At 38.7% G+C, this 27,098-nt stretch overlaps 2 protein-coding genes across 4 annotated transcripts in view; both read left to right on the top strand.

Moving 5' to 3' along the window:
* Positions 1-4,540, top strand: part of ryk (receptor like tyrosine kinase) — a 42,699-nt gene extending 38,159 nt beyond the window's left edge. For all 3 annotated transcript variants that reach the window (XM_044199201.1, XM_044199202.1, XM_044199200.1), the window contains 2 exons: positions 671-807; positions 3,335-4,540. In XM_044199201.1, the coding sequence (XP_044055136.1) occupies positions 671-807; positions 3,335-3,446 (249 nt within the window). In that variant the 3' untranslated portion in view covers positions 3,447-4,540. The remainder of the gene's footprint in view (positions 1-670; positions 808-3,334) is intronic.
* A 3,142-nt stretch (positions 4,541-7,682) lies between these two features.
* Positions 7,683-26,019, top strand: slco2a1 (solute carrier organic anion transporter family, member 2A1). Its single transcript, XM_044199196.1, has 14 exons — positions 7,683-8,145; positions 14,476-14,613; positions 15,527-15,689; positions 16,274-16,486; positions 17,896-17,994; positions 18,097-18,236; positions 19,633-19,705; positions 19,886-20,050; positions 20,538-20,742; positions 21,647-21,794; positions 23,315-23,478; positions 24,026-24,090; positions 24,908-25,028; positions 25,130-26,019. Exons 1-14 carry the CDS (start codon positions 8,086-8,088, stop codon positions 25,248-25,250), a joined length of 1,875 nt encoding a protein of 624 aa, XP_044055131.1. The 5' UTR covers positions 7,683-8,085; the 3' UTR covers positions 25,251-26,019.
* Positions 26,020-27,098: the final 1,079 nt, after the last annotated feature.

Raw genomic sequence — 27,098 nt, 5'->3', positions numbered from 1 at the left:
TCCCTTCACTTCCTTTAAAGGCCTGGTGTTACCCCATTGAAGGTTATGACATGCTAACACAACAGGAACTTGCTCTTTTCAGGGATCATATGTTATTTTCTGTTCTAAGTCACTTTCAGGTTAGCGAGAGCTGCCCAGGTTTCTTTTAGATAAGGATTCATCTGACTCCTAAAATTCTGAATAACAAGGTCAAGGTCAACATCTACTGTAAGCACTTTCATTTTTAATAGCAGCCTTAGATATGGGTTAATAATAAGACTATCACTTATTAACACAAGTAGGGAAATGCTTCTTTTCCTTGTTCCCCCCTGGGAGGACAGAGTGAAGGGTTAACACAACAGCACATGCAGGGCGGGCCCTCGCTGACACGGGAGCTTGGACCCTCAGTCTCCTAAACATAACGGCCACCCTACTGTTTACATTTAGTCTCTTAACAAAAACAATGATTTATATTTTGTATAAATATGTCAACATAATTTCCTTGCATTGTTCCTGTGGAATATTTGGTATTTGAATACAAGTGGGCACCACTGGCTTTCCGCACTCTGGGTAGAAATGGTGGTTATTTTTATCCAGTTTAATGATAACACATTGTGTTGATCTTGTTAAGAAAATGTTGTAAATGAATCAGCACTGGTCTCAGTGTTAATCACGTGTTGTGTTTTCACAGTGGGCCTTTGGAGTGACGCTGTGGGAACTCATGACTCTAGGTCAGACCCCCTACGTCGACATCGACCCTTTTGAAATGTCGGCCTACCTGAAGGATGGGTACAGAATAGCACAGCCAATCAACTGTCCAGATGAACTGTACGTTGATTTACAGAGCGCACACACACATACACACAAATACAAACACTACATTTTCTCATTCTGATTAATTAACTGCGGAGACAACAAAGTTTGAAGACGTCATCCTGTCCTCTCAGAAATTCTGACAAAATGTTTCACTTTTGTTGACATTCTATAGAAACAAAATCCATTAGTTAAGAAAATAATCAGCAGATTATTTAAGAATGAAAGTAATTGTTTGTTGCAGTCATAATCAGACATAAGTGCCTTACTGAGAATACATATCTTTTTTTCTCTAACTAATTAACCATACATAAATAAATACACTGTAAAGAATTAAAAAGGTTAAAAGAAAGTAATCAAGGATCAACAAAACATGTGATCAGAACGATTATTTTACATTGAGAAACAGCAGTCAATATACTATTACAAGGGATATGAAAACAATACACAAATATATTAAAATTCTTAGGAATAGGAATAAAAATATACAATATCTTCTAAAATTTCAACCGAACTATGTGTTCTAAAAACACTGACAGCTAGATCGGCCTGCCTCCAAAGTATGGAGTCATTTCTATTATGTATTAAATGTACTAATAATTAGTCAATCCTCATCTGCAGCCTAAAACAAGTTATTGTACCATATGTTCTTGTACATGACAATTAAAATAATTGACAGGGCTAAGAGTTGGCCTTTACAGGTGGTAGTTGCAAACAGCTGACAAGTTAAGACTTGATAGAAATGCTATAGTCTCTTTCTGGGCAACAGGACATGTTTGTACTCTTGCTTATCCCTATCGTAGTTATCAATTTAAACACATAATGTGTTTGTAGACCTCTGCAGCGAAGCACGTGTGTTCATGTTTAGCTGCAACCAGATGAAGTGACACATTGTGTTACATGGGAGCTGAATCAAATTGAAATGTTCAGCAGCTACCCGCGTTAGTTGATGTAAAGCCTATCAACATCCTGCAACTGTCAAGAAAAAGGAGCAGCCTGTGCCCACAGGCATCATTTTCCCACCATGGCATTATTATTTACAGGTTATTTCCTCAATATCAAGTTTGCAACGAGGCTGTCACTTTTTCACTGCTGGATAATAACAGGGCTTTTCCTGGCTCAGAGCTGGGCTGCAGCAGTGGACCACCCGGGTGGATTAGTTTGTGATGATGATTGACTGAACTCAGTGAGAGTTCAAGCTTTGGGTGGTAGTGACAAAATCCAGGTGTTGTGTATCATTTTATCATTCAACACTGACAGCCTTAAAGGTCCAGTGTGTAACATTTAGGAGGAGCTATTGGCAGAAATGGAATATAATATTTATAAGTATGTTTTCATTAGTGTATAATCACCTGAAAATAAGAATCGTTGTGGTACCTTTTAGAGTAAGCCGTTTCTATCTACAGAGGGAGCGGGTCCCCTTCCACGAAGGTCGCCATGTTGCACCGCCATGTTTTTACAGTAGCCCAGAACGGACAAACCAAACACTGGCTCTAGATAGGGCCAGTGATTGGTTTCACAGCCACTGTAGATTCTCCTACATGCTTGGAAGGGGAGGGTGAGGCGAGCGGTATTCAAATGGTTGCAAACTGCAATTTCACTGCTAGATGCCATTAAATCCTACACACTGGACCATTAATTTTATGAAGAAATTATTAATTATTGTTATGAATTATCAATCATTTGGACATTTAGGCATGCCATTTCTTTCCACCTTTATGCTGACGATACGCAGCTATACGTCCCAGTAAAGCCTTTAAACCCCATTAGTTTGTCCTCCGTAAAAGATTGTCTGGATGTCTGCTAACTCAGTAATTACAGTCCTCGTTTCCTTTTTCCAAAAACACTAAGCCTTCTGTCACAAACCTAGATGTGTTACTGCCCTTTTAATGTTTTCACATTGGCTACTAGTTTATTACACTACTACTACTAGCTACCAGCTGTCTAATAGCAATACAGTTTGAGGATGTGGCATCTTCATACTGTAATACACTGATGAAATATGTTTTGTGCGTTTTATTTTCTGACCGCTCAAAAAATTTCTCAAAAACCAGTGCGCTGGAAAAACCCTGAATTTACCCTGAATGTTGAATATCCACAAAGTACTCGGGGAATAATTACCTGAAATTTGACTGAACATGGTTTCCTTCTAAATACAATAGGTGGTGAGGTCCCGGCTTCCTTTTCCAAAATATTAAGAGGTTGCAAAATAAAACATTTAAGGGCATGCATTGATTAAGAAATGATTATATCTCATTCATTTATATCAGTGCTGTACAGGCAGCTCCTGGAAGTGTACCATAATTACAATGCCCAGAGTTTGACGCCAGCTCTAGATTTTTGTTGCCTATCTGCTGCCTTCTCTCTCCCACTGCATCCTGTCTCTCTCTCTCTCTCTCTCTCTCTCTCTCTCTCTCTCTCTCTCTCTCTCTCTCTCTCTCTCTCTCTCTCTCTCTCTCTCTCACACACACCATTATCCTGAAATTGCTTGTGGACAGACATTTGATTTGACCCATAATTTTTGCTTGACCCTGTGTTGCAGGTTTGCAGTGATGGCTTGTTGCTGGGCCCTGGACCCAGAGGAGAGGCCCAAGTTTCAGCAACTTGTTCAGTGTCTCACAGAGTTCCACGCAGCATTGGGCGCTTATGTGTGAAAACAAGCTCTATCTTTTTTTTCTTTTTTTTTTCCAAGAACAGCAACACTAAAGGCTGGTGGACATTATTCATAAGGAATACATGTATTGCCTTATCAGATGAAAGAGCAGACTTAAGCCTGATGATTTTATTTTGTACAGTTCTTTTGGAGTTTTTTCTATAGTTGAATTACCTTTTTACAGCATAGCAAAGTAAAAGGATTCTTTGTTGAATATTGTTTCATATGCTTTGAAAGCGTCTAGAAATGGCAATTATGGTGCTCTTCCCTTGCTAAGAGGACAGAAACGATGGAAAGATGTCCTCATCTGTACAGCACATCAACACTTTGACAACCTGGTTTTAAAGACAGTATTTTCTACAGTTTTCTAACTTAGTGAAACAGTGTCAATTGTAGATGTGTTGTGGATGTGAGTAACCCTACAGCAGAATGATTTAGGTACCAAAGTAGACTTAAGGGCTTCATTTGTATATGTAACCATACTCTCTCAAACATGCTGCTTCACTCCGCTATGGTAAGCTCATGCTTGGTACGAGAGGCCTCTTGGAAACCAGATTTGTGTTTGTTGAGATGATTTCTGAGAACTTTACGAATGGTACACTGTTTCCTCTGGATGACACTAAAAACTGTGCCACAGATGAGTTTTCTTTTCCGCGTGGATCAGACGTATGGATGCCACAGCTTGTACAAGATCAGCATTGCAAGCTCCATATATGAACTTGATTTTTGAACAAAATCCGGAGTGAATTTTGAACAATATTAATATTTGAATGCCACCCCCTTCTTCCTTTTTTGTACATTTTATTTCCACTATCACAACCTCCAAACAAAATCATCATTGTTTCTATTTTAAAAGCTTGATTGTTCTGCGTCAGAACACAGCCCTTCACAGGATTTTTTGACAGATTTTTGTGAGTAACTAGAACACTAATAATCACTGTGAACACACAAAACTGCCTACCAGCTTGGTCTAATCTTATTCTCACACATTTAACATCTTTGTGATGTGTCTTTATGGTCACTGCATGTTGAATTAAGGTTGTAAACAGCTTCCCGAATTCATATCCACAAATTAAATGGGATCTTTTAAATATAGAATGCCTACTTTATTTTGTTCACATCAAAAGCATGCGGTGTGTCAGTATCTCTCACTTGCTGTGCACTTTGTGCAACAATAGCTCTTCTCATTGTTTTAGGGAGAACACCTGATTCCACATTAATGTTTGTTTTGTACCATAAAAGCCACAGTTTAAGGCAAGTGTTTTGGTACAAGAATGTTTTCTGTTTAGCCTGCAAAGCTTCAAACCACAGTGATGCCTTTGCTGTTCAATCATGCCAACCGTCCACTTGTTAATAGAGAAAACTAAAGCATTTAGCTTCAACTATTAATAATGAAGTATCTGTATTACCAACTACAAGTCCTTGTGTACGTAATTTAAGAACCCTGTTGTGGGTTCTTACTGTTCTCAGTCGCCTTTGTTTATTCCTCTTTAGCTTTAAGCTGAAGTTGATGTCACATGAACACTGCACTTCTTCATGATGTTGCAATGGAAGGTTATGTAAAATCTAATTTGTGCAGAATTCTTAAATCCTTGCATTACAAGTCCTCATCCTTACATGCAGTCAATTATTTGTGGCAGTGCTTTACATTTGCAGCAGGTCTGCTGCAAAAGTTTGGAGGGGAAATCCACCTTAAAAAGACTTTTGAATATTAACAAAAAATAGCATTTTTTGTTTAAATTAACACCAAAAATGTTCAAGAACAACATGTTTTTACTTTGTGTGGGCATAAATGTCTACTTGATCAGTGAGTATTCTCGCAACATTTATTCACTTAGATATTATTTAGTTACATAATGTTTTATGGTATTGCGCTGACAAATGTTGACAATCTCACTTGCATTTCATGCTTCAATGTGATGTTTTTGTTGTTTCTGGTGGTGCAGTGTTCTTATTTCTTTGGATAACCAGCTAAATGTCAGTGATGTGAAGTCATGTTAAGATATTTCCACACAGGTACAGCAGCGTTTAAAGATGTCATCGTCGGGTTTCAGTTCGTCAGTCAAAGAGCCTGTGTCAGTTCTGCACAATTGTTTCCTCACCAACAGCAGTCATAATAGACCGTAATGCAATGCAGCCACAAGGCATGTTGAGTAAGTGGACATTCTCATTACCAGACTGTTGTGTCACAATTTTTGTCCAGAGTTATCTGGACAAGTTTGCAAAGTAAAACCCTGAACTTTTTGAGGGGGTTTCTGGGTTTTATTCAGCAATATCTTCCAGATGACTCTGTAAACCTGCTACTTGGAACAAGCCCCTGTTCCTACTTGTAGCCACATATAAAACAAGATGAATTTTCTCCTTTTAGAGCTTCCAGCCTGGATTCAGCTTGGTATGACTCACCTTTAGATCTGCCTTTTTCCATTCAGTTAACTCAACTCAGCTGTTTTTATTATTTTGTCTAGTCATGTATTTTATTAGTGGTATAAAGGGACAACCCTCATTCTGACCTTTTTAATTGGTTGAATCATAATGTTAATGTACTACAGTTGAACACACACTGGATCTAAATATTGTCCTACCAAAGATCAACTCTTATGTCTGTGTTGCTTAGCAACACATTTATTTGACCAATGAGCTGGTCATGGATTATATTGAGGGGTTATTAATTCAGGCAACACTTTCTGTGAAATCCATATCAACATTGTATTATATTTACATGAATAATACATCAAAACAGATTCACAGTGTATTAAGAACTGCTATAATCCTTTATAATGCATTAGGATGTCCCATAACAGCAGTTATAAGGTATTACAAGTATGATTGCAATAGTTAGGCTCACTTGATTCATTTTGCCTTCGAAGTTTTCTGTATATAATCAAGGTGATTTCTGACTATGACTTATAATACCTTCATGAAAGTTCAATGTCTGCCTCAAGTACAATACGCATGTATTGATTTTTGTTCAAACATACTGAAGGCTACAAACAGGCCAATGCCCAAGAGAGCATGTCAAACATTCAGAGTGGAAACAGAAGCAGAGTCTTGTTGAAGGAACTGAGAGGAAACAACACAATTTCTGATCATTTCATATATGACATCAAAAAAATACAAGAAGCATGAGAGTCTGAATTATAGAGGCTCTGTTACCTGCTTCCTGACAACCTCTCTGCTCAACTCAACTTTACTTCTTCAACTTAATGCTTTCATATTTGTGAATGTGATGATGTTAATGTGGTACCCCTTAAGCTTTTTAACTCCATCGTAAACCCTGAACAGCACAAAATCTGTTACTGTAAACATGAATGCCACTTATCAATATCACTGCATCGTGACTTGACTTGAGGGGGCTAGAGTGATAATAAGCAATTGTGAGTCTTTTTGTAGAGTTAAGATATCATACTTGCAATCAGGGCCATAACTACCATTGAGGACACTGAGGTCATGTCCTCTGTATTTTTTCCTGGGAATCTGGGGGTAAACCTGGGGGCAGTTTGGTCCGTACACATTCTACAATTAATAACCCTCATAGTGGGTATTTAATGGGCCTTCTTCATGGAAGACATTTTGACATGTCACAGTAGAAAAAGCACATGTGTAAATAATAAAATTAATGATGGCTGAATTCCATTTAGCTGCTTCAGTTTCAGGGTCCTTCCACTGTACATGCTGGCTTACTGGGACACAGCCATCTTGAGTGTTATAGTAACACCTGTGCTTTTTCCTACTATGACAAGTCAAAATGTCTGCTGTGAAAAAGGCCTATAGCCTGATTCCAGTAGTGTCTAACTAAATATATTTAAAGTTGACCACTTGTAGGCCAACAAACATGAATGAATGAATAAATAAATTAAGATTCAGCAGGCCATTTTCTTCACAGAAACTGCATTCTTGGCAGTGCTATCTTTCCACATACATTAAACCCCAGGTTTAGCCTAGCCTTCAGCAGTATTCTAAAAGTTTTGCGTTGTATTTTAGCTATTCTTGCTGTCAGTATTTTTTTTTTTTTTTTTTTTTTTTTTTTTTAAACAAGAACTCACTCACCTGGAATAGTTAAACATGTATTGTAGGCCTTCAATAGCTCCACTGACACGCCTCAGTTCCAAGAGTCCATTCATTAGCAGTCGTTTCTCTCACAGTCGGCCCACCAGGCTACTCATTATCTTCCGGCAGAACCAGCTCAGAGTGCCGCATACCGCAATTAATGAAGCATTAAGCCTGTTTGAGCTGCTGGAGAACAATGCAGGGGTTCACTGACGGGATGGTAACACTTTATATCAAGACGGAATTGAAATGTCTCCTGAATCAAAGGCTACTGTGTTATTATTATTATTATTATTATTATTATATAGTAATATCGTCATTAACACGTTAGGTCACGCTCTCGCAGGTGAGTGTTGCACGGGCTCGCGCGTGACTCAGCCAATCAGCGCGGGACTGTCTGTTCTCTATTCACAACTTTCAAAACATTTACGCGTGGGGCTGTGGGCTGAGTCCAATTACATCACCGACAGTCATAAAAAAAGCACTCCAGCTCACGGGGGGTGCGAAACAAAGACAACCTCTGACACAAACCTCGAGAGGCATCTTTCTACTCCCAGGACTCAGTGGAGCGCGCGAGGACAGGAGCTGAACTAATGGACATACATTCCTCGAAAGACATGAAAAAACCTAGGACGCTATTCCGCAGCATAAAGGTAGGCATCAGTGCTGCTGCCACAGTTCCACACTGCAGAGGAGGCTACATAGTAACTTTGAACTGTCTTGTTTTAACCTGCAGCACTTGTTCCCTTATTGTTTATATAACCATCTGAGCTCGATTTATTTTTAGAAGATTGTGGAACGTTACACCGATAATTACTGAAGTAACAAAAAGTGATTTCAGTCTTTTTTCTTTTTCTTTTTAAAGAAAACCCGAGCATAGTGTTGCCTACGAGTAAACAGAGTTTCACTTTAGGTAAACAAGTACTCAGTCATAATGTCGAGGTGTTGTGCCTCATACCTCACAAAGTTCCAAATTCAGTAAGATTTATTGCAGATTTTAGTCATTAGTGCAAAAACTTGAGTTGCCTTGGCATAGCTTAGAAGAAAAGAAAAGACTTTTCCTCTTGTGTTTGAATGTTTATGAGTCTTTTTTATGATCACCATAAGTGACCAAGAACAATGTTTTATCTTTGCTTTTTGAGTGAAAAAATATTGCTCTTACCTCAAACCCTTCAGAGCTTGCAGCCTTGCAGCTGTTTAATTATGTTAGTACTCAGTGGTTTGAGGTGTTTCACAGACCAATCCTTATGCCAAAGTACAAATTAAATCCATGGAAATGAAAAAATGACATTTCTAGAGCTACAACTGACGATTATTTTCACTATTGATTAATCTGCTGATTGTTTTCTTGATTTGGTCTGTAAAACATCAGAAATCTCTGAACAATGCCCATCAATATTTTAGAGCCCAAAGGTGAAATTAACAAACGTTTTGTCTGACAGTCCAAAATATTCAATTCGCAGTAATGTAAGAAGAAAAGCAGCAAATTCTCACATTTGAGAGCCTTTTTTAATTGCTGTTTTTGACAGACACATACAACCACCGTACAGTTTACGTACTGTTACTTTGTCTGTTTTTTGTTAACCAAGCAGAACAATAAGAAACACCAAAAAACACACAAAAAAAACACAGCCAGTAAGACTGGAAGTTCCTAATGACATAATGACAAGCTATAATACGAGATACCCCACACTGTATACTGTAGTGGATAATCCATATTGTCCGTCAGATACAGTATTCAAACACGGGTGGCCCAAGATGGGCAGTCGATCAGCTCTACAGTCAATGTCTTCTCTCCCACGCAGTCTATGTCACCTGTTCATATGAAGCCATTTTACACATTAATTCAATCCACTCTTTTAAAGTGGACATAGTGGAAGATTTCCAGTGGCGTAAAATGATTCTCCAACCAGTAACCATGGCTAAACGAAACCACAACCTCCTGTGTTTTACATTTGAGAGCCTTTAACCAGAGAATGTTTGGCATTTTTGCTTGAAAAATAACTTGATCAACTATCAAAATAGTTTCCAGTTAATTTTCTGTTTGTCGACTAATCGTTGCAGCTCTAGAAATTTCAGTCTGTTTCAGATGAATTTTGCTAGAGAGAAATGTAGACAGTTTTGTTTTTCCTCATTAAATAAATCAGTGAGTCTCTTTTGACAAACGTTTGGATGTGTTTGGTTGCTGTAGCCAGTTCAAAGTTTGGTATATTTTCTGCACTTCTGGCTCCAATATTAAAAGTCTCACTGAGTAGAGGGAGAAATGTAACCCCACTGAGTGCCAAAAGCAGAAGTCATACTTCACCGTATGGCAGTAATAGGAGAGAAACAGTTTGTTCCAAGGCTGTGAGTAATAATGAGGCATAACTCCATGTTGCTTGCAGCACAACCCAGCGAGAAATGACTTGTCTTCTTCACTGGTGGTGTGCTGTGTGAATGAAGCGTGACAAATACCCCTATATTCTGTAAGTTTGGAGGGGACAGTGTAAGAAGTAACAACTTAAGCAACTTCTGCATTTCCAGAAGCTTTATTTGAAAAATCTTCAGAGTGTTTACCTTAAGCATTCTCACACACTGTGAGACCGTGGTAGGTCCAGTTACTGCAAATCTTCTCCTGTTTATCTTTTTAAGTCTTCACTTTAAAGCCACCCCTCTGATCAAACCTAGATGTACAAATACGGATAGGGTGGAGGAGAGTGACACAGTATGGCTCATCCTACACACTGAGAGTGAAATTTTCACCCATCCTGCACATTCATACTGTGTAGGATGGGTGAAAATTTCAATCTCAGTGTGTAGGATGAGCCATACTGTGTCACTCTCCTCCACCCTATCCGTTGAAAGCTACATAATGGTATATTAAGATAATGGGAGTAGTTCAGAATAGAAGCAGACTAAGCAGCGAGTAATGTGTCAGTAAGCTATTTTTCCAAGTCATTCCAACATTACAGCGGTGAGAGGTGGAAGCAGAGGAGTATCTTTTAAATTGCGTCAAGCTGTAATGCCAGAACTCTTGATTACTGCCTAGCAATTGCAACAATAGAGTACATTGTTTTCACATAAAACCAAATCACCTTGCACTCAGCAGGACCAGCCGCTCAACAGTGATTTCACGGGGAGCAATCATCATCCATTCGTCTTTTCCTGACACTAGTACATGCCGTACAGCGCTTTGCTCTCTGTTTGCTAAGTTTCATCAGGACGTTCTGTTTGTTTTTTTCACAACTTTGAACTTATCTACTGTGAGCTACACCTAGTCTGCACCCGGGTTACACCATCAAATTCTCTTCAGGGATATCTCTGCCAACATCCGAGCCAAGTTTCTGCTCAGGGGTGCATAATGTTTACATCCTGAACGGTGGGACAAAAAATGTAAGAAAGCTCTCAGCTCCTTCTCTCCACACCTCAGTGCACCTGAGCACGTACACACAGACACGTAATACACTTATTCTCTTTCTTGCTGAGAGTTACATAAGAAGTCTGATTCGCTCTCGTATTTGTCCGTTCAGTATAAGGCAGCTGGTTAGCTTAGCACAAAGACTGGAAACAAGAGAAAACAGCTAGCCTGGCTCTCTCCAAAGGTAACAAAATCCATCTACCAGCACTTCTAAAGCTCTCCTAATTAACACGTTATATCTTGTTTCTTTAATCTGTAGAAAAAACGTGTAAAAGCAACAGTTCATGGTTTTTATAGGGCGAGTTATGTGCCAGATGACGAGACTCCAGGAAGTCACTGCTCTCAGCCAAGAAATAGTCCAGCACATAACCCCCCGCCACCCTTAAACCGGAACCAGTCATTTTCCACTCCAGGATTTTGTGTTGATTAAATGGTCCATATATAAAATGTTAATTAGCAAGCTTTAGAGGTGCTTGTTGGTTGGATTTCCTACCTTTAGACATAGCGAAGCTAGCTGTTTCCAGCCTTTAGGCTAAGCTAACCGTCTACTTGCTGTAGCCATATATTTAGTGGACAGACATGAAAGTGCTTTCGATCTTATTCTCTGCAAGAAAGTGACCGAGCATATTTCCCAAAATATTTAACTATTGCTTTAAATCAGAGAAAATGGTCCTTTGATCATGATGCTATTGTGCAGCAAAACTTTTTTATGTTTGTTTCACAATGAAGGGAAGTGATTCTGTGGCTTTAGTTTCTTTCAAGTATCCTGGGAGACTTCATGCACTTAGCTTTTCCTTTATTTCATTTTTTGACCAAGTAGGTCAGGCATTTTTTTGTAACAATTTTTTTTTCCTCCTGGAAATCCATGGATATCCAGCGCTCTGCAACACGTGTCCCTGAAATAAAAGCATCTGAAATTCAAGTATGAACTTCCCTCAATTCTTCCCCTCGCAGCAGGGTTGAAGGCTTGGACAATAACGTCCAGACAGACGGAGCTGAGAGTGTTCAAAAAGGATAAACATGAGCATAATCCATGGAGAATCCAACTCTGCACAACCACTTTCCTGCCTGCCAACATCAAATAGGATAAAATCGCTTGTATTGACAGTGTGGATCAATAATAAATTCTGCGTCTTCACAGTGTGTCATAGTGTTCACATACTGCAGCGTACTAATTGTATTGCTGCTGCCCCCTTTTTCCCCATTTTATAATACTCCCTGAATATCTTAGCCAAGTTTCAACATTATGCGATTTCCTTCATCAAGAAAAACTGACCTGCTGTATTTTATCATTAATATTGATTGGGTGCAAGAAAACACTATTTTTGGCATTTGTCAAGCCTAAAGTGAAATTGTGCACTTCAGTGGATTATGTGTGCAAAATTATTATGTGTTTCCAGTGTTAAAGCCAAAATTGTGAGAAAGCGAGAGACTTCTCGTCTCTGAAATGTGATATTTGTATCAGGCGTTTTCTGCAATAAAAATGTAAATCCGACTTTGTTAAAGGCTGAAGTGGATTTTAAGTTGACCTGAAGCGGTGGTTAAAGAAACAGTCGTGAACCGCTAACTTTTTGTTTGAATCTAAATCACAAACAAAAGAAGCTCTTTGCCTGCCAGCAAATAAGTCCTGTCGAATCATTTAGATAATTGAACCCCATTTGATACAAAATGAGGATGAACTATTAGCAACAGTGTAAAAGCATCTATTGTGTGTGTGTGTGTGTGTTAACAAACCATAAAGCCAAGCTTTAATAGGAGCATTAACTGTTCTGAGTCAAACGCATAGTTTATTCTCCCTCAGCTGACCTGGCAGCTGGAAAACAAACTGAAAGCTTGGATTTATTACTATTTTCATAGCAAATTCATCCTAATCTCAACACGTATCTTGAGCGTCATTCGGGCATTCGTGGCCCCCTGTGCGAATAAACCCACATACAGAGAGGCATATTGTTTGTGAACGCCTCCTGACACACAGACAGGCATATATATATATATATATATATATATATATATATATATATATATATATATATATATATATATATATATATTCAAATATATATAATATTGGAAAGAATACATTCATAGCCTACATTACCCTATTTCTACTAGGCCTAGGTTATTTCTAATTTCACCATTTTAATTCTACTTAATTCACACTGGAGCACGCCCATTGGGCGGCTTTGATCTTTCCACATCTCTGGATGTGAAGAGAAAAGTCCAAGAGACACAATCATGCAATTAATTGGAGACACATACAGTATCACTTGAAGCTAAGTAACTGACTAACAATTATTCCAGAGTGTCATCATTGAATCACACATTTAATTAATCTTTCTATAAGATTTGCCATAAGACACCACTATTTGCCATATTGCTAAAAATTTCACCAAAACAGCTTCTGAAACCTGAGGTTACTCCAGTTTTAAAGGTATAATATGTCACTTTTCCGCATTAAAATGTCTAAAAACGACTAGACCTATGTTATATTATTTGCTGAGTTGTGTACTTACATTATCCCAAATGTTTCCAACAATTTTCAAACCCAGAGAAATCCGTAATTTTAATCAATGTAACGTGAAGACAACAACTCCCATGATCCCACGCTACTTCACAACGTCATCAAACTACGTCTTATTATTTTGATGTGAGAGACCGGGACAGATCACAAAAAAATAAAAAAATCATCCCTCTTTGTTAGTTACAATTAGGTGTGAGGTCTCCTGCAGGTTTAATCTTGGGGTTAAAGCAAAGATAAGGTTAATAAACAACTTTTTAGGTTGCGGTTTTGCTAGCTTAATCAAAAAGTGACAGGACGACCCAATGCGAGGGTGAAATACCAAGTTTTTAGGGAGTCCCGTCCCGTGAGAGACCCCTAGCGGATTATGTGCCAGACTATTTCTTGGGTGGGAACTGCTCCCCGTCAAAACGTATCCCTCCATGTGCCAGCTATCTTTATTTTACACTTACTCTTTAGAGGTTTTTGTTACCTTTTGGATGAAGCCAGCCTAACTGTTTGCCCGTTTCCAGTCATTGTGCTAAGCTACGCTAACCATCTCCCGGCTGTAGCTTCATATTTAATGCACACGAGAGTGGTATCAATCTTCTCATCTAACTCTCGGCAAAAAAAGTAGATTTCCCAAAATGTTGAACTATTCCTTTAAATGTTACGTTTTTGAAACTAATGAATACAATTTTTGAATGTACTATACAAACTCTGTTTAACACATAAAATGGCATTCAATTTGGTGAAGGCTGCATAATGGCTTGTTTAGGAGTCAAAACACAAACTTGGACTTGTGATTTGACTTGGTACTTCATAGTCAAGGCTCGAAACATACTTGTGACTTAAAAAACGACTCTGTCCCATCTCAGACTTTTGTTTGTTCCACTCCACTTATCTCACAGCCCCCCCCCAATCCCCGTAGTTTCAGCTTGGGAAATGTGTGCAAGCAGCGTGTTCCAAATTTCCAAAAATTCTTTCAGAGTTTACATTTCTGTCCTGCCTATCTCTAACTTTGACTGTATTTCTGTATTCGACTACATAATCTAGACTCAAGCCTTCTGTACTGTCTGTCTGTCCTAGCTGTTTGTCCTGTGCCATGGCCTCCTGCAGTTCTCTCAGTTGCTGTACAGCGCCTACTTCAAGAGCACCATCACCACAATCGAAAAACGCTATGGCCTCAGCAGCTACTCCTCGGGAACCATTTCCTCTCTCAACGAGGTAGGAGCCAACAATAACATATCCTCACACAGTCTGAGATCATGATAGCTTTATTACAAGGATACCAATGACAACGAAGGAAGCAACAAGTAACATATCAAAATCACACTTCCTGCCAATTCAAGCCAGACTCAAGTATTTTGGAACAGTTTTTTTTTTACAGATACGAGGGCTCAAGGATAATGAAAGAATGTACTGTTCGTGTTTGTCATGGAGGGTGCTGGATTTTTTTATGTTGAAATGGGATTTAAATGCATCACACAGATAAATGTTTTCCAGTTGTTTTCAGGTTTCAAGTATGCATGACCACAGGTCACCAATCAAATCACTATGTTGACATTTTCTACCTTTAGGCTTTTTAAATTCTTCTGCAGCTTAGCTCCTCTCAGGATTAGGCTGCTCTTGGAGTTACAATGTGGGTAAAGGGGTTTTTCTTAGCGATGAGCCCTCAGATAATTATCACCCGACTCTGCAGTTCCTCTTTGCATTACAGAGTCCTTTAACATCTTTCAGTTTCAGGTTTCATGGCCCCTGACTTTACTGTTTAATTCGCTCTCATCAACCTCGCTGCTTTTATGTAGTGTTTTCTTCTTTTATATTCACAGTATATTATGTATATTATGTAAAGTGTATTTTGGGTCTCTTGAAAAGTGCTACATAAATGAACAGTAGTATCAGTAACAGTCAGGTAGACTTATCAGGAGTTGGTAGAGAGCAAAACAAGAAGGTGGACAGAAATACAACACCCCTGACCACTTCCATATTTGGTTTTGAGAGTCCATTAGTAATTGTGAGACCTGCTACTTAATGCACTAAGTGTGAAAAGATTGATTTGAAAAGTGTAACTGTCCTTAGGAGAGAAAATGCTCCGTCTGGATCCTCTTTGAAGCATGTGTCTGTGTCTCTCTCATAGGTCAGTAACAGTGTGCTGATAGTGTTCGTGAGCTACTTTGGAAATCGGGTTCACCGTCCTCGCTTCATTGGAATCGGTGGACTGCTGATGGCTGTCAGCGCCGTGATCCTGACCTTACCTCACTTCGTATCCCAAACCTACGAATACGACTCTGTTTTACACAGTAAGACAAAGACCTAAAAATAAGGCCATGTTGCTTCTCGGTCTCCACTGGCAGCACTGACAGCTAATGTGACTCAGTCCAGACCCAGGGGACTCATGAATGTACAAATATGTCAATGCAATTTATGAGGCTTTACTTAAGGGTTCGTCTAGAACGCTGTGGCATCTTCTCAGCAAAAGCTCCGTAGCACTCAGCAGGAGTCAAACAAGTACCTGCTGTTTGACTTTCTGTACTCTGCAGCAAACGGTGTATTTAGAAAGCCTTGCCGGTGCTCTCCAGCTGAACTTAATCAGAAGGAAATTCATAATCTCTATGTACTTGCTGAAAGCTAAGGAGATTAAAGTTACCTCCAGGGCATTTCATTTGTAATAACAATCTCCTTTGTCCCTCTGTAATTTTACCCCCAGACAAAGTACCTTAGTGTGTCAGTGAGGGGCCAGAGAAGCTTCAGGAAATTAAAGTAGTTGGACATCTGCATCCACTTGCTCGTCATTAACTATCACTGTCTTTTTGTTTATTTATTTATTTATTTTTGCCCTTCTCCTCCGCTCTCCGTCCGCGTGCGACCACCTGCTGTGATCCAGATCGCCATGACATTTGCAACCCGCAGGGGAACTCGAGCAACTCGGAGTCTTGTGGCCGCGACGAGACCAGGCGTCTGGCCGACACTAACAACCTGTGGCTGCTCATGGCCAGCGCTCAGCTGCTCTTCGGTGTGGGCTCTGTGCCCATCCAGCCGTTTGGGATTTCCTACATAGATGATTGTGCTGGGCCTGGCAACTCCCCTCTTTACATAGGTGAGTGGCCTGTAGTTCAGAGGTAGATTGATTTGTTTAGATAAAGAGAACACAATCTGAGGGTCATGGTGTTATCCTGGGTGACTCTAAAGGGTTACATGAACTTTAATATACAAGTGTAAAGATTTTTAACATCAGTATTTTGTGACCTTGGATATATTATGGGGTTCTATCTGCGATCTGAGTTCTTTTCAGATATTAAGGTTCAAAGGTTTCACATCCCAGATAGCAAAACTGATATGCAGTAAAGTTGTCTTTTATTGGTCAAAATAATAGGCATCCTTAATGCACTCTAAATATATAATATTAAAATCCTATCACATTTTTATATGGGGTTTTCTAGATCAGGTGGATTTCAGATAGAACCGTTTAATTCTGAGAACTAATTTTTCTTTTGGAACTGTAAGGTTCTATCTGCTGAGGCAGAACAGAAAGCAACGCTATTGTTGAAAAAAGTAGACAGTTTAGCCTTACTTTGTTTTAATACACATAATCAATTAATTAACTATTTGGGCACAGAAACATGTTTTTAATTTAGCGTTTGGTCACATCAAAGACCAAACATCACTGACGGATTTAAGCTGATACAGTTCATAAAGTGTTAAAAAATGTAAAAGTGTAAAAATGCAATTCAAAACAGTCAAAAAACATTCAAAAAATTTCTCTCTGCTAATTTTCTGATGTTTTCTCTCCTTGTTCTACATTTTTGTCCATCTGCTGCTGTCCCATTCTCTGCTGTTCTTCTTTTCAGTGCTCCGCTGATATCTTTTCTGCTCCCATATTTACGTCTACCTTTTTGTCCAGACAAGATAGGGTCATCAGTATCTGAGCTCTGAATAGACACACAGCGGTGACTGTGTGTCTGCTGCAGTACACAAGTTATAAACGGACACAAACCCAGTTAGGAGTTAGGTCAAAATCAGCTTTTCACCAAGTTCAAGCAAGACTTAGCTGACATTTGTATCAGTGTCATTCATAATGCTTTCAATAAAATCAGAAATTTTCAGGTTTCAAAATTTAAGATTGAGCAGCTTTTCGTGATATTTTTCAGCCCCTTAGTCCGAAGTCACAGAGCAGTGAGGAGACATGGTAAAGAGACTAAACTTGATTGGTTCTGCTGTGAGCATTTCGAGCAGCACTGATTGTTTGCAGGTGGAACCTTGTAGAACCAAGTTACAGATTGATTTTGGAGATACAACCTTTTAATTTTAGGGCCATTAATGCATAAAAGCCAAAATAAAATGTTAATACGTCAAAGAATAATGCCATGTGAATAACTCATTTTTGACAAAAAAACAAGTCACGTAAAACCTTTATCATTGTAATGTCATGGTTTGCCAAGAAAATTAGAACAACAGCTCAACAGAAACTTCAGAAACTCTGCCTCACTGCCGCTGTTTCATTCACAGCCATCCTGTTTGCAGTGTCTGTATTCGGGCCTGCCGTTGGCTACCTGTTGGGCTCAGTCATGCTGCGGATCTATGTGGACGTGGACAAGGCTAGTTCAGGTAATGATTAGGTCTTTAAAGTCATCCCAAAGTTATTTCATAGACAGGTTAAAGCAGGAAAGATGGTTCACCGTTGTGTCTGGTTACTGCTCTTTCCTGCAGGAGCCGTAAATGAGCTGAGACACGGTGATCCCCGCTGGGTCGGGGCCTGGTGGATGGGCCTGCTCATCACCACCGGCTGCCTGGTTCTCACCTCCATCCCCTACTTCTTCTTCCCTCGTAGAATACCTTTAGAAGATGAAGTAAGTCACACTCTCACTCACAGAGATTTATTAGAACAAAACAGCCTCATTTTATGACTAAACATTCATTGAATGTATATTGTGGACTATGTAAAACTACAGTATATCTCTCATGTTTTACTGACCCCTACTGGCTTTATGTCAGCATTGCATTTTACTTTTCCTCCTCTGGTTTTTCACCATCTTGAGCGTACAAAACAAGGTTTCTCAATGTTAACATATAAATCCACATTGTAACTGACACATCATGTCACTGAACACACTTCAATTCCCAAGACGTGATTTGTATTTGTGAATTATTTTTGTCTGTATCAGACCTTTTAAACATTCTGCAGAAAACATTAGTCATAGATAAGATAAAGCCAGATCTCCCACATCTTTGTGTAACCACAAACTTGACATGACCTGGTAAAAATATGTAATTGATAAGGATGTAAATGTCTCCATTTTGGACCAATAGTTCATATCAGAAAAACAAAACAAAGTGTTGGTCAAATTCATCCTTACAAATATATAAAAGCATATAAAGCAAGTGATTTTGTAAATTACTTAAAACAGATTGTTACAGATGACACCTATAAAATAAATTGGCAGAAAACAGTAACTATTTTAAGGTTAAACGTGTCGAATAAACTTGTATAAATGCCATATTTTATATCCATTTTAGTCCATTGTGACACCTAATATGCATCCGCGATTCACAACCAGGGGTACTTGTTGTGAGAGTTTATTTGTTTTTTATTGAGAGTGGATGACAACTAGTTAGCATGCTAATTAGCTAGCAGAGAAGTTGAAATATTTGGCTAAAAGTAGTGGATAAATGGCTGAAAGAATAAGCTTCTGCTACTCCAAGTGGTAGTAGGAATGCAAACTTGGACTAATTGACCTAAACTTTGACGGGTGGTGTCGATGGAGGTCATCTGATAGCAAATGTGGGGGTACAACAGACAAAAAAGGTTAAGAACTACTGAATATACATAATACAGTTTTTGTGACATTAAAATGTTTGTCTTGTAAAACACACACTAATCACACATTAAAACTAAGAGCATCTATTTCAGATGAAAAAACCACACAAAATTATTTTGAGAGAAAAAAACAGAAATCTTCATCTAATGTTCCCACGTCACTCGAATGCAGCATGAAGAGACAGGCTTGTAGGAGGAAGTGGCGCGGAGGAAGAAACTGAGGTGGGAGAAAGAGCAACTTTTGAAGTTTTAACTGATGAATCAAGTCTTCCTAGCGAGAACAGGGCTGATGTGATTTGCAAGCAATCCTGATCCAGATTTCACACTGTCCTGTATGTTTGTATTGGTACAACTGTATGCCCCTGTATTCATTGCACACTGAATATATGCCTTCACACTTCCTATAACAGTTCATACTTATTTTCCAGGTGATTGAAAGTGAAACTGACATGAATGATGACTTCAAGAAGCCAGATATCTCTTTACTTGATTTCCTGAAAAGTAAGTTTATTATATTCGGACTGTGAAGGTCCCACCTGTTAGATTCATAAACTGACTCAGCATCGTTTTATGTTGTTAACATGTTTTGTAACAGATGGATATGGATTTGGATTTTTGCTGAAGTCATTTCCAGTGTCAGTGTAATAATCACTGTGTCCGTGTGTGATTGTGTCTGATCAGTGTTTCCCAGAATGTTCATCCACCTCCTGTTGAGCCCTCTCTTCCTGATGCTGATCCTGGCCCAGTGCTGCTTCTCCTCAGTGATCGCAGGTTTCTCTACGTTCCTGAACAAGTTTCTGGAGCGACAGTACGGCGCTTCGCTCGCCTACAGCAGCCTGATAGTAGGTAGGTTCTGTAGGAGCGCAAATGTAAAGATGGGGCCTCAGGAAATGATCCAATAATAGATTACTATTGCCCTTTCAGTCAACTGCTTGCAATCAGTGTCAGCTGTTACATAACTCTACATAATCTACAGCACTGGTATATATATATTAAACCATTTTTAGGAACTCTCTGGAAGAGAAATTAAACAGTCTGTTAAAATAATTTAATGGACACTCTGGAGTGTGTCAGCACACTTGGATAATGGCCACTTTCCAAAGACTGAATTAGGCTTGTACTGTCAATTTTTCTTATGTTATTTGGGTTTGTGCTTACTTTAAGCAAGTTAGCCCCTTTGCAGCATTGCATTTATTTGCAGACTACACCTGTCATTTGTGTCAGGGTGTCAGCAAACAAATAAAATGGCACATGATGTGTAGGAAACCCCTTTGGACATCTTAAGTAGACAATAAAGGCCATCTCTAATTAGTAAACAATTTATGGTTCCCAGGTGCTGTGAATCTGCCAGCAGTAGCAGTGGGGATGCTGATAGGCGGGGTCATCATGAAGAGGGCAGGTCTCTCTCTGAAGACCATCCCACGTTTCTCTGTGGTCATGCTGACCACCTCCACCCTCCTCTGTATCCCTCTCTTCTTCATGGGCTGCCCCACACAGAAAGTCTCGGAGGTCAATCATTACCAAATCGGACAGTATGGGTGAGTGAGAGGAGTCTTATGAAGATGCTTTCATGTGAACAGCATGGGGCAGAATAGTTTTTGGACACTATAACAAACTGAGTGAGGGTAGCTTTAACACTTTTGCACCAATTCCTACAAATTCATAAAAATTTTAAACAATCATTTTGAACTTCTGTTTCTGAAATATGAGTATGTTTTCATACTCATTCATCCAATATGAGCATACAGTATACAGCGCATACACATAGTTTCAATTTTATTCTTTTCTTTTTTTTATTTTATATACTTATGATTTATCTATTTTATTTTAAGTTTCCCTAATTATCTGTAGGCTTACTTATATCTGTCTTTGTGCTGCTGTAGCAACAGAATTTCCCCCCTGGGGGATCAATAAAGGATTATCTTATCTTATATACAGGGAGTAGACAGGACACTTGATACAGTATAATCCCATTCCTTTGTTAGCGTTTGCCTTGATGAATATGTAAATTATAGGTTAGATTGGCCAAGAACTGGGCTAAAGTAGACCAATCTGACCTTTCAACATTACTTCCAACTGCATGCCCAACCATAAAGAGACATCCATGCTTGTGTCAGTATTTTTGAACCTGCTTTGTTTACATCCATGTTTCCTAGCTAGTAGTCATCTTCTTCCCTGGGTACCTTTTTAATGATCTGACAGCAGCCTAAACAAAATGCTAATAAGTCATCATCATGCTGGAATGTGTATATTACATCTAAAACATATCGGAAACATAATATTTAAACTTTTGTGACTTTATCACAACAGCTACTTGCAGACACAATGTACTGGGATGTAGTTGAGTCAAAAGCAGATACATGCTAATGAAACACAGACTGCTCAAACATTAGCTCTGAACTCGTTTTTGTTTGACTCTATGTCTCTCTCTGCCCTCCACAGGTCTCTGTCCCTGTGCTACTCCAATTGCTCATGTCCTGCCAGTGGCTTCAACCCTGTGTGTGGCTCTGATGGTGTCGAGTATATTTCGCCTTGTCATGCGGGCTGCACCAACTTCACCAAAGACCCCAACAGCACCCACAGGGTTCAGGTCAGTGCCTCCTCTAAGCACCTGTTCATGGTTTCCTCCCACAGTACAAATACCTGCAGGTTAGGCCTTTGTATATACTGATATATTTAACATCAGCATACAATGATACTGTACATGAAATATATCTGATAAGTCACTAAGACTTCTAGTATGGCAGCATGCAAATATTGCATGCTGCCTTTTTTATCTGGGGAATATGATACAATACAATAAATCATCAACAGTAATCAGGGAAATTACCTGATGCAGAGTAATTATGTAAGATAGGAATGCTAGATTAGTTTATTGAAAAGAAAGACCAAGATGCCAAGATGAGTGATTTGTTTTTACAGCAGAGAAAAGTGTTCAAAACTTGTATAATTTTCTTCTATAATCTTCTGTAATTTTCTCAGTGTGGGATGGAGGAATAAGCATTTGGTTCTTTTCCTAGTGCAGGATCTGTAAGTTAGCCTGTAAGGGTGTAATTAACCTTTAACCGTGTACTCAGGGGCCGAGTACTGCAGGGAATGCATACCACAAATAAAATGGCATTAAGATGCATTGAGAGTGTTTTTTAAATCTGCTCTTCAGGGAGTAAACTTGATATTTACATTTTTTTCCCCAGTGTTAAGTAGATACTTGGAACAGGAAGTGACTTTGGCCCTAGACGCCCTTAGATGTGAGACACAAATTACATCACAGCATCTTGGTTTGGTGTCCCAGTATTTAGACTTTGTGATAAATCTGCCATATGGTCCTTGAAATGATCACACATTTCATATCAGCAGTGATGTGAAGTCCCAGACCTACAATACAGAATGTGTCTCATCAGCCAGGAGCTTCCAGTCTAGCAGAAGTCAGAGCCGACAGAGACACAAGTGGCTAACAGTCAATGTCCAATCAATGCTTATTAGTGACAGAGCATATAGGAGGTGTTTTAAGGGGGACAAAACGTCAGTATTTAAACGTCACAGCTTGTGAATAATCCTCCAGTGGGTGGATTGTGTGACTGCTAACAGAGTATTAGTCAGCTTGACTCAGCATGTAAGCCCACTGTGTAATACTGAAGTACAAACACAGACAGTGATGGCTACAGATAGCTTAATGGATTAATCCCAAAAATTCTGTCCAAAAGTAAGAAAAATCTGCCTTAACATGTTATATATCTCGTTTGTTTAATCCATACAAAAACTGAAATGTAAAATTGATGGTAGTGGTTAGATGCTGGAACTTTGTCGGCTGCTGTGACTACCTGGAGTCTTGTCATCGCCGTGCGACTCCTGTTTCCAGGCTTTATTCTAAGCTAACCGGCTGCTGACTGTAGCTTCATATTTAGCGTAGAAGCGTGAGAGTGGTATCGATCTTCTCATCTAACACTTGGCAAGAGAGCAAGTAAGCGTATTTCCCGAAAAGTCTAACTGCAGTCCCCGGTGGGGAAAATAAGTATCACAGCAGATGAAGTACAACATAACAAAAGTAAAAGCTGTTTTTCATTTGTACAGATAACATTCATATTTCCTTTGCTTTCTTTCTGGATACAGCTATATACCAACTGCAGGTGTATACCTGGGAGCCAGAGTCATGCCCGCCCAGCCCCCTGTCCAAACAGCTGCCCACAGTTTCTTCTCCCTTTCATGCTTGTCATCTCTCTGGCATCACTGATTGCCTGCCTCACTCACAACCCCATGTACATGATGGTGCTCAGGTGAGAAAGGATGACAATATAGTATAGTATATTTACATATTCATTTGTTATATATTTTTATATATTCAAACTAAGTTCAAAATGACCAGTATTGATCTAATGGATGATATAATCTGCTTGTTCTCCAGTACAAACACTTACTAATGATTTTATGAACCTTATATTTGAATCTAGTTACCTACGAATACTGTATTAGGCGGCATAGCATTGACTTATTACATTCTGGTATTTACACACACAGCTATTGTGTTCAACACATCTTTACTTCTCTCTCCTCCAACCAGTGTGGACCTCTGTCATGTTTTAGGCTCTAATTCGTCTTTTCAGAGGCTTTTATGGATATTTCCTTCCCAGTCAAACGCTGAGCTGCTCTTGTTTTTAACAGTCTCTGAAAGGCTCAAACACAAAGGTTAATAAATGAGAGCACTAGGCTCTTAATAGCTTACCACACAATTTGATTTACAACGGTTAATAAAGGTGCTCAAACAGATTTATTCAATGATCTTAGAAAATGGAGGTATTGACCTTCTTTTCCTGTTCATTTCAGATCTGTTCCTTCTGAAGAGAAGTCATTTGCTATAGGAATTCAGTTTTTACTCATGAGAGTATTAGGTAAGTCAGAACACAAATACTGTTTGTGTGTAGTCTCATACTCATATGAATAACTAATTATTGTATTAATGATACACTTCCTTTTGTCAAAGTGCCCACTAGAGCCCCCAAATCCCCAAATATCCTTCTAGCTCACTGTTATTATTTTGAAACTCAACAGAGTGTGCGAGATGTATGGAGCTCCAAAGTGTCCAATATAAAAATTAAAAATAAGAAGACATTATCAAAAAAAAATCCCATTAATAAATTGTGTAAAATCTGTAAAAAAAAAGTCAAATAAAAAGTGACATTATGAAAAATGACATGATAAATTAAAATATGGCATGAAATACAAGTTTTTAGGCCATATTTTAATTATGAATTTAAAACAGACTTGAAAATGGTTATTTTGAAATAAAAAGGTCCTTAATGAAATAAAAATACTCTTTTAACTCTAAAAGTCTTTTATTATGAAAATAAGAATTAGTTGAGTTTAACTAATTTAATTATTTAATTATTTCACAAATTATTGGTGAATTTATATATTGATTTTAATCACTTATTTATTAATTTAATATTTCACACTTAAGAGCTCCATACAGTTGAGATTCAAATTTCCTCTTAGCTCACTGGGATGCGGGGATGCTGTTGGGTGCTACAACAAAATTATGGAGTGTAATTAAACATAACTTTGAATTACATTTATCAGTACTATGAGTATTTTATCATAGATTTCTTTAAAGCAAATGTTGGATTGCCCTCTAGTGGCTCTAGCTCGCGCATGTGGGGATAGAAATGTGTTTACCCTGAACACACTCTCTTTCTTTCTCCCTCTCAGCCTGGCTACCTGCCCCTGCTCTCTTCGGGATGGCCATTGATACGTCATGTATCTGGTGGAGGCGCGTGTGCGGGAAGAAGTTTAGCTGCGGTTACTATGACAACACCATCTTTAGGAACCGGTTAGAAAACTTATCACTGAGAACACATGTCACATACACACGCGCAGTACGTCCACATCACAGCTGAGAGTCATTTACCTTTATTTGTCTGACCCCTGCAGGTACTTGGGCTTACAGGTGGGTTATAAGGTCATGGGCATCTTCCTACTGATGATGCTGGGGTGGAAGGTGCAGCGGACCCAGGAGTACAGTCTGGAGAAGAGGTCTGAAGGACTACTGTGACCGTGCTGAGCTTCCCTGTTGATCCAAGCCTCTCTGATTCTTAAAGCTTTGCTGTGGTGTTAAACATTTTGAAGAACAGTGTGCTGAGCAAAGCCGTGTCAGTGGGAGATAGCCACAGCCAAGACAGGCCTACACTGACCTCAATTTCTGTAGGCCCACATCTCTACCTGGTGCTTCACTGGTTGGAGTTAAGATATACATTTTCCAAAATAGAAAATGTCTGATGTTTTTGAATGCTAGCTTCTGATTGGAATTACTCAGACATTATCATCTACTCATTACATGTTAAGAGAGGACAGCTGAAACACCTCTCTTGTGTGGTACCTCACAACATTTTTCATGAATCTGAGACAGTGAAGAGAGTCTGACTGATGAGATCAAACAACAGATAAATATCTTTGTGTATTACTTGTTCCTGTAAGTTAGGGATCTGTTCAGGTTTCTATTTCCAATGGGAACATATTCTGTAACAATTAACTGTATTAGCTTAATATTTAAGTTTATTTTTTTATAGATGTTTGTCTCATACACAGAGACATCTGTGATAACTGCAATAATCATTTCATATATGATCACATATAACACTTGATTTAATTGCAATGCTAATGAATTTTCAGATATATCAAGTACATACACTGTTATTCATAAATTGAATTAACCACACACATTATGCTATATACTGGTGTGGGTATATGGTTGTTATTACAGTGGAGTGCATAAATGTTTAAGCATCACTGGCTAATAAAAAAAATATAGTAGAATTAATCAAGTCAGCGTTAAGTCATCTATTCATTTCTGTCTTTATCTATGTCTCAAAAGGCTGGCTACCCAACCCAGCAAAGTGAGCAACCCCAAATGTCCCAGGTTTACTGCCTGCCAGTTGGTTTTGGTATTTTAATTTATTACAAATTTGCACCACTAAAGTACAATATCAGCTAAAGTGGGTCCTGCATTTTTAGATAATATTGTGGCCTTATCTTCTCGAGGGGCCCTGTGTCAAAATCTAGTTTTAAAACCTTTATTATTGCAGTTTATGTTGTGATCATGTGGTGCATATTCGTAAATAAAGTTGTGTTTGATCAATTGACCGCAAACTAACTGACCCACAGAAACCCTGGGGACAAATAGTATTATTCTAGCATTAGAGTACTGGTTGGTCTCTGGATAAAAAACGAAGCTGCCATGTGTGCTCTGTGCACTAATGGAAATTTGGAGCCAACAGGTACAAATTGCACAGAGGACAGTAGGGGTTGGGGCGTCAATAGTGACCCAATAGGCCATGTATGTCTCTCTACTCTATATGGAAAATATTATGCATTCCCTGCAGTCAATAACCAGCAATATAGATAGCTAGATAGAGTACTTATCCCAACGGGAAATTACAGTATTACAACAGTCGAGTCAGAAATCACAAAACAAACAACATATGAACACTCAAAGAAGCAGATAAGAATTAAAACAAGAACTAAAATATTAACTAGAAACTGAACTAAAATTAAGAACTTGGACCATACCGTATAGTGCCTAGTAATGTTCTGTACATTATCCGTGTAAGTCTATTATATACTTTATATTGCCTCGTATTGGTATGGCAAGGTGCTTCGTTGGAATTTCATAGATAAGTATTGAAAATAACTATACAGTGAATCTATGTGTACACACAGGTATACATGTACAGGTATAGAATATACAGGTACATACTGTACGTACATACCTGTATAATCCATACTTGCACATAGCATTCATATAAACTAATAATGTCTAAATTTATATAGCACTTTTAGGTATATTAAATATATGTTGGATATTTGCCATCATACTGTGATGGATTAATATCTACCATATGTT

This window comes from Siniperca chuatsi, linkage group LG6 (genome assembly GCF_020085105.1).
Source record: "Siniperca chuatsi isolate FFG_IHB_CAS linkage group LG6, ASM2008510v1, whole genome shotgun sequence".
NCBI lineage: Eukaryota > Metazoa > Chordata > Actinopteri > Centrarchiformes > Sinipercidae > Siniperca > Siniperca chuatsi.
Note: the sequence above shows the minus strand (reverse complement) of the source record. Positions and strands in the feature narration are given on the sequence as shown.